Raw genomic sequence first — 13,031 nt, 5'->3', positions numbered from 1 at the left:
TTGATATATTGTTTTGCATAACATCTTCATTTCCAAGTAGATTCCTATTTTCTCCACCTGCTCAGTGAGGCATCCCTTATTACAACATAAAAGAAAGAAAAAAGCAGTTCAGCAAAACTAACAGATGAACCATGTATGATACAATAAGGAAGATTTTTTAAAGAAAGGAGTAGCTAACAGTTAATTCTGCAGTTCAGATCTTAATCAAAAAGGTAATCTTAAATTGCTTGCTTGAACTGTTCCTGAAGCCCAAGGCTCCTTCAAAAATACTTACAGAGATGATATAAGATCTTCCAAATAGAAATCAGCACCTATTATAACATCTTCTATACTGTAGGTGTTTAAAGTATGCTAAATTGAAACTACTCATTTCCAGGGCTCATTTTCTAGGCCACTGAGAAAAAGTAGATTTGTCTTTGGAAAGGAAGGAAAAAAGAAATGGAGAAAAGAAAGAAAAGGAACTCTGTTTAATAGCAATAAAAAGCTTGTATTCAAGTTCCTTTGTTTTTTCCTCTCAACAAACAAATGTCCTATCTTGAAAGCAGTTAATTTCTTTGTTGCTGAGTCCAACCCTAAACAGTGGGGGAGTTCTTTGAAGGATCTGTAATTCATTGGAATATTAGTCCACAGATCAAAGAATGATCATAGAATAATTGAAGTAGACCATCTAGTAAACCCTTTCACTTTACAGATGGTGAAATTCAGAGAGGTTAACCTGATGAAGGGCACATGGTTAGTTAGAACAGAGTGAGAATAAGAACCTAGGTCTCCATATGCCAGCCCAATACTCTTTCTACAAAGTAAAAAATCTTGCAAGCATGATCATTTATTTTCAAGTGTAAGATTTTCAGGTGCTACCCAGCAGTTATCTCATCTTATTATCTTATTATATCTCATCTTTTTATCTCCCTATACATAGAACAAGGTTCAATAAGTATTTTTTTAATTGAACTGTATTTTGTATAAAATGGCACAAAATAATTGCTAGGCTTTTAAGTATATTTCTCTATAAACCAACAGATCTTCCATTCTTCCCATTTTTCTAAGATTACATAAATGCCTATTACAAACAAGATCTGCCCTGGGATTTCAGCACACATAACTGTTTCTTACCAACTATTCCTCACAATGTCATAAATCCAGAAGGAGTTCCTGACATTCTCTTCCCTCTTCTCTTTGTCTTTGCTGAGTCCAGACAGGACGTGTATTTCATTCAGTTCTGGATCAATGGTTGCTCTTTGTGTAAAACCCGTCATTGGGACTATTAAATTGGGAGGAAAAAATAACAAAAATTCACATTAGATAATAGATACAACACAAAAAATTAATTCTAAGAAGATAAACATACTCGTTTCTTGGCTTAGTGGGGAAAGGGAGAGAAAAAACTAAGCAGAGGAAAGAATCTGCTATTTGGATCACTTTCGACAAAAGGCGAATGTTTAAATGTCCAATTTACAAGCTGAAAACCAGAATCTAAACCTGGACCTGAAAAAGCAAACTTTGATGAAAGGTGGAGACAGGGGCACATTCAAGTTCTTATCATTCATATAAATACACCAAGACCAATTTATCAGTGCTTTTTTAAAAAATCAGTTTGGATCTGTGATTTTACTGCTTTAGGGAACTCTCAGGGTGAAAAAGTTCCTGTACTAACAGAGTTACACAATCCTTCTTCAACTTATAGTCTTATAGCCTTGGGCTATATATATTTTAACTATGAAAGATAAACTGGCTTGTAGAGGGCTATAGAATTATTACATGCCCTAGGTGGGACTCAAGCAGTTCTTTTTGTGCACACATGTGTACACACACACACACACCCCTGAACAGGGTGTCAGAATATATCCAAACTCAACAGAGAAACAAGTGGGGAATGTGTCAAATGAACAAAGTAGAGTTACACACACACATACACACACACACACACACACACACACATAGCATGATACATAAATATATCCAAACTGGACAGGAAAATGGGGTGGGGGGGGGAACAAGCAGGAAGGAAAATACTAAGGAGGGAATAGTTTAAAGCAAAACGAACTTCCTGATACTAAAATGGAAGGGGGAGGACAAGAAGAACCACAATCTAAGGTGGCACCTTAGACTGCCTCTTGGTTAAGGAATGGCTGAAAAAACCACAGTTTATTAATACAACAGGTTATTACCAAACTGTAAGGAATGACAAGAGAGAATATCAGAGAATTCCAAGTAATCTGAATTGACACAAGAATGAAATGAGCAGAACCAGGATAATAACTTATATAAGGACAACACTGAAAAACAACTTTGAAAGACTTAAGAACTCTGATCAATGTGACTGCCAACCATGTCTCCGATGAAGCATACTAACCATCTTCTGACAAGAAAGGAGATGGATACAAGGTGCAGAGGCATGTTTTTGGACACAGTTACTGTATGGCTTTGTTTTGAGGGTTTTTTTTTTTTTATGAGAGAGAGAGAGAATAAGAATGAATTAGTAATGGTGACACCAAAAAAAAAAGATGGACATTGAAACACACTTTAAAATATGGAGAAGAGCAAAACACTGCCAAGTAGGAGCATTAAAAGTAACAAATAGAATTTACTACATAGACACATACACATAATTGGTATGAAATGGAGATTCAGAATCTTTTTTGGAAGTGCTCTGTTGAGTGTATAGAAATGTCCTTTTCTGAGGTGTTTAAATTGAGGGGGGAAATTTTATTTCACGCAACCTTTGCCATGGGTTTTAAAATGCTAATGTTTGAACAAAATACTTTGCTTTCAGACAGAATAAGAATTAAGCTATCAAAAATTTTAAAGTACCAAGTTGGAATAAATATTTAAATCAAAACAGAACACTATAGCTAGATAAGGTAGCTAATATTGAGTTTGAGTCTTATTCGCTCACTCATCTAATGGCAAAAATCCTATTATCTTTTTTTAAGTTTGCCTTAAACTTACAATTAATGTTTGAATTCCTATTCCAGAAGATTTATAATACATACAAACTCACAAATAATATGTCTAAAGTATTTTAGTAGAGAACTAAGTACAGCCAGGACAAACACATTAAATATATACACTCAATTCTCAGTCTTCCAAACTTTCATTCTTTATGGCATATCCTTAGGTGGTTCTGTAATGTATGTGTTCTTTTCTTTCCTTAAACTTAACATTAAATATCACTAAAACTAAGTTTGCTTTATGACTTCCTTTTAAACTTAAGTTCGTTTCAAAGCACTAAACATAATTTTTAGTCCTTCCTTTTCATTTTTGCTCACATTTCTTTTTGTGTGGTCATAATTTATATGTACTCTGTTCCTCTAGTTCTGCCTTCCTATGTACCCCTCATTTCCATTATTTAGTAATGGTTTTTAGATATTTTTCTATACTCTTTTTACCTAGTTATCTAGGATTTCCCCCCAAAAAGCCCCAATTTCAACTATGAAAATTTTTGCTTTAGATAATTCTCTGGATATACTCTCAACATTGGAATTATATGATCAAAGGGATGTATTAGTTTTGCTACTTTTATTGCATATTGCTAGAATGTTCTCTAAAGAATTCAACAGGGGCAGCCAGGTGGCACAGTGAGTAAGAGCGCTGGCCCCAGTGTCGGGAAACCTGGGATCAGTTCCAGCCTTCAATACTTGGCACCCACACAAAAATAAGAATAACTGGCCGTGTAATCTTGAGCAAGTTACTTAAAAAAAAAAATTCAACAAGTTTGCATTTCCATCAGTAATGAGTGCACTTGTTTCTATACGATATTACCAGCATTATATTTTGTTGCTTTTATTTTTTTGTAAATCTACAGTAAGGTGGTACCTCAAAATTAATAAGGTGGAACATTTTTACTAAATTGTAAATATTTACTGACCATTTATAAATTGAAGACTGGGGGCAACTTTTACAAATTTTGAATATTCATGATAATTTTAGATGTCAAGTTTTTTCAAATTAAATTTTATTCTATTTTAGGAAGGTAGTATAGTGTAATAGAAATGGAACAAACAATCAGAGCCAGGAAGACATGGGTTCAAGCCCTTCCTCTGAGACAAGCTGAACATGTGACTCTAGACAAGTTGCGAACAACCCTTCAGAGTGATGTACACCTTCCTAAGACTATAAAGCTATAGAGAATGTGATAGGCTGAACTAGTAGGAAGGAATTCATCACCAGAAAATTCCTGAATATCAAGTTTTTATCTGTTACAGACGCCATAAATATTTTTTCCTGACTTTTCTTTTACTTATAAGTTTTTCCAAAACATTTTATCTTTTAGGTAGTCAATTTTCTGATCCCTAAGAAAAGTTTGTTGAATAGAAAAAAATTAATTTCCTCAATGTAAATTAGTACTGTAATTTCTTCCATCTTTTAAAAATTTTTGATCAATAAAAATTTGTTGATGCCTTTAATAAAAATAATTATTTGCAAAAATACTACACTTTTCCTCCCCTCCATACCTGGATGAAACCTTTCTCTGTAATAAAGAAAAACCATTAAACAAATTAAGCAATCCAATAGCGTTCATGCTTGACAATGTATACAACATTCTGCCTTAGAAGCTTGTCACCACTCTACTGGGAGGAAAAAGATTTATGTCACTATCTGTCCTCAAGGACCTTCTTTAGTTTCTCAATTACCCAGACTCAGACTTCCTTTAGTGACTTTGCAAAATTTATATTTTTACAGTTACTATGTATATTGTTCACATATCCCTGTTTATTTTACTCTGCATTAGTTCATATAAATCTTGTCATGTACGTTTGAATTCCTTGTATTTGTCATTTGAATGGAGTATTTTATTATATTCATATACCATCATTTTTTCATATAATCCCCAAAGAATGGGTATTTTGTCAATAGTCTTTTCCTATCAGTAAGAGGATGCCTATTTTGATATATGCTGGGCCTTTGTTTTTGTTCTCCTTAGGATATATGAGCAGTTAAGGGGAAAAGTGGGCTAAAGAGATATGAAAAATTCAGTCTCTTTAACACAACACTGCAAAGTTTTATCTCAGATCAACTCTCAGCTCCAAATGAAGGATATCAATGTGCCTATCTTCCCAAAAATCTATCAACATTGAATATTTTTGTCTTTTATATCACCTTTTACAAGTTATAGGAAGTGAGGGAAATCCTCAGAGTTGTTTCAATTTTTGTCTTACTATTAATGACTTGAACCATGCTTTCAAAAGGTCTTTTATAGTTTGTAAGAATATTAAAATCAGTTTTCTCATGTCCTTTTGGCCACTTAATTTGTGGAAATGGTTTTGAGCCTTCACTTTTGTCAGTTGCCTACATGTCTTGGCTCTCAGACAGTCAGTGTTCTTTATTGTAATTTTTTTTTCCCAATAGCAATAGTTTCTCTTTTCCTATTTTATCTATAAATTGAAAAAATTAAATCTTATTTTTATTTCTCAATTAGGAAATATCTCTTCTTTTCCCCCACCCCTTTACCCTCTCCCAGTGGAAAAAAAAAAAAAAGAGAAAAAAAACAAAAACCCCTGCAACAAACATGCATAGGCAAGCAAAATACATTCCCACACTGGCCATTTCCAAAAATTATTTCTGACTCTGCCTAGTTAGACCATCACCTCCCTGTAAGGATGTAAGCAGTACTATAAATCATTAATTATCTAGAATTATAGTTAATCATTACAATGAAAAGGACTGTCTTTCAAAACTGTTCATTTTTATAATGTTGTCATAGTTTAAATTGTTCTCCTGGTTCTTCTATTCATTTCTCTCAGTTTAAAAAGTAGGGTTCAAGTGATGCCTAGCTCATACTTGAGCTGCTGGATAATGTGAAATAGGTCCCTGCCCCATTAAGCCCACCAACTGTATCCTTCCCCTGCCCCACTCCACCCCTCTTCATCTCTCAAGAACAGCAATAAAAAATTCCCAGGCCATCCATCTTATTTGACTCCCTCTATCATACCATGGTTCTTAGAGGATACTTTTATCATTTTTCTCTCCTCTTCTCCCCTCTCCTAATAGAACGTAATAACTTATCCTTAAGAGACTTTTTTGATTGCTCATGTGTACTTTTATATATTTATCTTTATTTTGTGTTTATATTTCAGAATTTCTCACAAGTTCTGGTCTTTTCATCAGGAAAGCTTAGAAATCCTCTTTCATTAAAGAGCCATTCTTCTCTTGTAGGATTATATACAGTTTTGCTGGGTAAACTATTCTTTTATTTTATTTGCCTTTACAATACTGTATTCTATACTCTCCCTTCTTTTTACTGATAGCTGCTAAATCTCATGTGATCCTAACTCTGGTTTCTCAATATTTCAACTCCTTAGGGCTTCTTACAATATTTTTCCCCCTTTGTCCTGAAAAGCCTGTATTTTGGCTATGATATTCTTATAAGTTTTCGTTTTGGGGTTTCTATCAGAAGGTTAAAGCTACCTATAAGTCATATGAAAAAATGCTCTAAATCATTGATTAGAAAAATGCAAATTAAAACAACTCTGAGGTACTACTTCACATGTATCAGATTAACTAATATGAAAAAAGAAAAAGGAAAATGACAAATGGTGGAGAGGATGTAGAAAAATCTGGAGACTAATGCACTGTTGGTGGAGTTGTGAACTAAGCCAACCATTCTGGAAAACTATGTCCAAAAGGCTCATAAAGCTGTCCATACCCTTTGACCTAGCAATACCACCATTAGGTCTGTATTCCAAAAAGATCAAGGGAAAGGGAAAAGGACTTATACGTACAAAAATATTTGCAGCTGCTCTCTTTACTGTGGCAAAGAATTGGAAATTGAGAGGATGTCCATCAATTTGGGAATGACTAACGTTGTGGTATATGATCATGATGGAATACTATTGTTCTGTAAGAAATGACAAGCAGGATGCTATCAGAAAAACCTGGAAAAACTTACTTGAATTGATGCAAAGTGAAGTGAGCAGAACCAGAAGAACACTGTATAAAGTAACAGCAATATTGTCCTATTATCAACTGAATCACTTAGCTATTCTCAGCAATACAATGATCTGAGATAAATTTAGAAGACTTACAATGAAAAGTGCTATCTATCTCCAGAGAAAGTACTGATAAGAGTCTGAATGCTGATTCAAGCATACTTTTTAAAACTTATTTTTGTTTGTTTGTTGGTGGTTATTTTTTGGTCTGTGTTTTCTTTCACAACATGACTAATATGGAAATGTTTTACATAAATACACATATATAACCTATATCAATTTTCCATGAGGGGGAAAGGAAAGGGGGAAGAGAGAGAGAATTTGAAACTAAAAATTTTTTAAAATACCAAATGTTATAAATTGTTCCATGCAACTGGGGAAAAAATAAAGTATTAAACTTTTTTAAAAAAGGAATATACTGAAATCCATAGAGGTCACCCTCAGTTCTCTAGATGAGTTTCTCTAGCAAAGCCATCTTCAAAAATATCGTTTACACTATGTACATTACAATACATTACAGTAATGTAAAGGCAAGTATAACTAGAAAGAGGCATCTCTGGGGCTTTCTATAAAAGGATAAAATTCAAAAACACTCCACGAAAATTCCTTTAAAACATTAGGAAAAAAGTATGTAATGCTGTTTTCATTGACACATATAAGGGATTAGCTTTTCCAATGTAAGAATTTGTAATTAAGACAATTACAAAGCTGAAGTGAAGAATTTCTTTATATTTGATAATAAAATTTTAGATTTATCACTCCAAGGATATTGATGAGAATCATATAGAAGTATGAAATGTCTTGCCTGGAAGATTTAGATTAATATGTTATTTATACATTTCCCACGTTAATTGCCCAAAGTTACAAATAGTTCTTCCTAGATTAATTTCAATCTCAATTCCATTTCATAATCCAAAAGTTGTACAAAAGTAAAACAAAACATTCAATCTCTTTATCCACAATGCAAAGCATTCAAGATGTTTCTAAAAAAAAGAAACCAAACACTAAATATCTTTCCTAAAATACACATTTTAAAATTTAAATTTTTTCTTTAATATCTGACAGGTATAAGTCACTTCTAATTCATTTTTATTAATGGGAAATAAATGTGAATATGAAATTACATAGATAGGACTATTTATCAAAGAACAATGAATCTGTAAGAGTTTCTTTTTCACTGTCCTAATGGAGAATTTTTTACCCAAAATACATAGACTAAAGGATGACATGAAGGTCAACATACCAAAATTTCAGTCATGATTTTAAATGGAATGAAAATATAATATATATATATATATATACACATATACACACATATACCCACATATGTACATATATAGCACAGAAAGAAAAACTTCTCATACCAAAAAAAAAAAACAAGATATATATGCAGAAATATAGTTTAATGGGGGTAAAAAAGAGAGAGTTAAGTCTTTAAATTTTGCTGCTAGGAAACTTGTCCAAGTACCAGAGACTTTACCAGTCTTTGTAAACTGACCCAGAAAGAAAAATGACACAAACAGAATAAGTAAACAAATATTACGTGTTAGTCATGAACACATTTTGAAAGGATGGTTGTCTAGGGAAGCAGGAATGGGAATTATATAACAATTACTCCTGCCAACCTATTTTCATAGAGCCTTTTTAGGAGATGACAATGACAACCCTCCCACCCTTTCAACTTTCTTAATCTGTTATTAGAATTTTCAAAATTTTCAACAGCATAGCTGAAGATAAAAATGATTGGATATTTTATGTCATACATATTATTCCTCATCAGAAATACAAACAAGCAAGCCATTCTGAAAAAGCTAAACAAAGCCTTATAAAAAGAGACAAAAATTATCCCCAGACCTATTAGATAAAGCCAGCTTTTTATGATTACACAATGAAAGTACAACCCAAAACCTGAATTTGTTGCCACAGCACTGTTCTACATCAGTTTTCTAATGAACAGAAATAGTACAGTTGGAGGGTACTGGAATTTTTACTAAACATTTAAGGAATACAGATAATGTCCAGTAATATTTAAGTTGCAGAGAAAGGATATGATACTTTTTAAACCAAAACATGATTATTTAATGATAAAGCTGCTAAATAATGGAGGCTCCCAAATATCTTGATAAATGGTGTAGATTAGTTGACTAATCACTGCTTTTAAAAATAAGTTTTTACTGATGTCTTTTTCCTTTATATCCCATAATATCCAGTATCTTTCTCTGTTACCCTTCAAGTCATCCCATATAATAAATAGTATTTTTAAGAGACAAAAAGGGGGAAAAAAATCAGCAAATCTAACAAATATACCAAAAAAGTCTGAAAATATGTGCAGTTACTATGGATCTTCCCACTTCTATGAAGTGGTGGAATGGGTGTGTCTTCTCATAGCTTTTCTTTTCAGCTGTGTTTGTTATTTATAATTTTGCAGCATTCAGTTTTGATTATTTACTATGGTAGCTCTTTCCATTTTTACTGTTGTAGTCACTGTGTAATAAATTATTTTCTTGGTCCTGGTCATTTCATTTTCTATTATTTCACATAGATCTTCCATTCTTCTCTGTGTTCATCAAATTCAACATTTCTTACAGAACAATAATGTTCCATGACATTCACATACCACAATTTATTTAGTCATTTCCCAATTTCTAGGCATCTATTTTGTTTTCAATCCTTTGCTATCGCAAAGAAGTGCTGCTATAAATATTTTGGTGTACATGGGGACTCTCTTCTTCTCAATGACCTCCTTGGTATATAAGCCTAATGATGGAGAGGTTGTAGAAGGATGATCACAATTACAGACTCTGAGGAACTCTGAAATGGACCAAACATTCTGGAAAGCAATTTGAAATTATGGAAAGAAAGTAACTAAAGTGTCTGCCCGTATACTTTGATAAAGATTCTGCTGCTTAGAACATATACCAAAGAGGTCAGTGATTAAAGGAAAGGTCCTGTATATACCAGATAATTTATAGCAGAACCTTTTGTGGTATAAAAGAACTGGAAGTAAAGTAAGCACCCACTGATAAGGGAATGGCTAAACAAGGAGTGGTACATAAAGGTAATGAAATAATGTGGGTGCCCTTAGAAATGATGACTATAAAGACTATCAAAAAAAATGGGAAGTCTTACTTAAACACCTACAAAGTAAAGTTAGCAGAAGCAGGAAAACTACATTAAAGGAATACAACAATATAAATGGAAAGAATCATAACAAAATAATCAAAATTCAATCTTGCAAAATTTTAATGATCAACCTTGGCCCAAAAGAAGATATCTATCTCCTCCTGCTTCTTTATAGAGGTGCAAAACTATAGGTTTCTAAGACTGTATGTAGCATAGGACTTGTTCAACATTTTATTTTTGCTGAAGATTATCTCCTTCTCTCTTTTCCTTTTTTTCATTATATGGGATGGTTCTCTGGGAGAGAAAGAGATACAATAGTTAACTCTGAGAGTACTTAAGTAGAATTTCCAATTTGTTTAAACAAAATCATCTATTTTTACTTTCTCTTATCAAGACGTGCCCACAAAACGTAGGCATCCAAAAATATAACTTGTTCCCTGGAAGAAGAGTTTATAACAAACCAGACAGTGTCAATTAAATAGTTTAGATTATACTTGATATTGAAGAGAACATCATGTTGTTACAGCCTCAGAAAGTGAGATGAGATAAAATTCGAGGAATTTTTAACACTACTTATTCCTTGCTACTAAAAAGAAAAGTTAAGGTAAAGTTTCTTTACAACATTGGATATTCTGGTTTAGATAACTCAGTGCACAATTACAGATGATGAGTCAAGTCTCTGTGGAATCTAGTGCACCTACAAGAGGTCACAATTCTACAAATGCATAAATATAACATCTAATCTGAGATCTAACAGTCTGACTAATTTTCTCCTACGGTTTCAACAATAAGATCTGAAAAAGTCACAGTGACACATTAATAGCAATGTCTAACAAATAATACAGATTATTAAGCCACTGAAAAATGTAATAATTACATGTTAAGTTCTTTTCAAATAACTATCCCTTCTAAATAAATACAGTTAATATATTTTTCAACCATTCAAGAATTAACTGTATTTATTTAGAAGTATAGTTAATATATTTTTCAACCATTCAAGAATTACAGTGGCTCATTTTGTATTTTATCTTCTATAATCAGTGGTACTTTAACTTACCTGTAAACTACTAATCATTAAAAGGTCATTTTCTTATAATGTATTCTTTTGATTAAGTCCCACTCCAATGCCTCACTCTAGGTTTGGAATTGACTCTCACTTCTTCTTCTCCTCAACACTTTAATGAATGCCCTTTGTGTTTTTTTTTTCCCCATATGAGTCATTTCCCTTTACTATCCTGTCCCCTGCATTGCATCTCTCCTTGTAAGAAAGAAAAACAATTAAGCATAATTGAGTGATAAAGCAATTAAGTCTAACTAAATAGGCTACATTCCATACCCATAAATTCTCCATCTCACTAAAGAGAAGGAATTTATTATATCCTCTGTCCTCTGGATCCAAAATTATTCACTGAAATTAATTTGAGATCAGCTGCCTTTCAGTATCATTTTCATTTACTAAATTATTATCATGAATATGTAAGTGCTCTTGATTCTTCTATTTTCCTTTTTATCACATAGTACAAATCTCCTGCTTCTCTGCATTCCTTACATACCTTGTTAATTATGGTACAAGAATATTTTGTTTGCAATGTTTATATTTGCCACAATTGGTTCAGTGATCCTGAGTTTCCAAAAGCAATGCCTGGGGAGTTCAAATTCTGACAGACTGGCAACTTATGCTTTTTTTTTTAACATCACCAAAATTTATCCAGTCTCTTTTTACCCCTTTCCCAAGACAGTCACGCAACATAACAAAATAATTTTAAAGAAAAAAATGAGAAAAACTTAATCAGCATATCAAATAAGTCTGAAAATACTACAGTGTACTACACTGGTAGACCTCCCACCTTTGCAAAGGTATGGGGAGTCTTCTCAGATCTCTCATATGGAGTCAGGCTTGTTCTTTGTAATTTTGTAACCTTCATTTTGACTTTCGATGTTCTTTCCATTTACATTATTATAATATTAATGTACGCTGTTTTCTTGGCTCAGCTTACTCTACCTTGTAACATTTATGTAAATTTGCCATTGTATTCATCACATTCCTCATTCAGACAGTAATATTCTATTACATTCATGTATTATGATTGATTTCGCCATTCTCCAATCGATGGGCACCTACTTTATTTCCAATTATCTGCTACTAGAAAAAGTGCTGTTATAAATTTGAGGGCATATGGGCATCTTATTCTTATAAAAGCCTCCTTGGGATATAAGCCTATTAATGGAAACTCCAGGTCAAGCATGTGGATATGTTAGTCACTTTATGCTTAATTCTAAAATGCTTTCTAAAATGCCCATACTGATTTACAACCCCACCAATACATTAATGTGACTATCTTTCCATAAAACTTCCAGAAATATTTCTCTTTTGTCATTTTTGTCAATTTGCAAGGTGTGAGAAGAATCTACAGGGTGGTTTTGACATGCATTCCTCATGTTATTAGTAATTTGGAGCATTTAATCATGTGGTTGTTAACAGTTAATGGTTCTTCTTAAGATCTTTTTCTTTATATTCTTTGACCAATTATCTTTTAGAGAATGGTTTTTGATCATTGAAAGTATTCTACATACAAGTCATTCCCCAGTTGATAAACGGTCAAGGGTATGAACAGGCAGTTTTCAGAAGAAAAAATTAAAGCCATCTATAATCATATGAAAAAATGCTCTAAATCTCTATTGATTGGAGAAATGCAAATCAAAACAACTCTAAGGTACCACCTCACACCTGTCAGATTGGCTAACATGACAAAAAAGGAAAATTATAAATGTTGGAAAACTGGAACACTAATGCATTGTTGGTAGAATTGTGAACTGATCCAACCATTCTGGAGAGCAACTTGGAATTATGCCCAAAGGGTTATAAAACTGTGCATACCCTTTGACCCAGCAATACCATTTCTAGGGCTGTATCCCAAAGAGATCATAAAAATAGGAAAAGGACCCACATGTACAAAAATATTTATAGCAGCTCTTTTT

At 32.8% G+C, this 13,031-nt stretch overlaps 1 protein-coding gene across 5 annotated transcripts in view; it reads right to left on the bottom strand.

Annotated features, from left to right (window-relative positions):
- Positions 1-13,031, bottom strand: part of MKLN1 (muskelin 1) — a 305,308-nt gene that overhangs the window by 33,595 nt on the left and 258,682 nt on the right. For all 5 annotated transcript variants that reach the window (XM_069087238.1, XM_069087241.1, XM_069087239.1 and 2 more), the window contains one exon: positions 1,114-1,261. In XM_069087238.1, coding sequence (XP_068943339.1) covers positions 1,114-1,261 — 148 coding nt within the window. The remainder of the gene's footprint in view (positions 1-1,113; positions 1,262-13,031) is intronic.

Source organism: Petaurus breviceps, unplaced genomic scaffold (assembly GCF_028583685.1).
Source record: "Petaurus breviceps papuanus isolate PSGF00001 unplaced genomic scaffold, PetGlider_PUasm1.0 181, whole genome shotgun sequence".
Taxonomy (NCBI): domain Eukaryota; kingdom Metazoa; phylum Chordata; class Mammalia; order Diprotodontia; family Petauridae; genus Petaurus; species Petaurus breviceps.
Note: the sequence above shows the minus strand (reverse complement) of the source record. Positions and strands in the feature narration are given on the sequence as shown.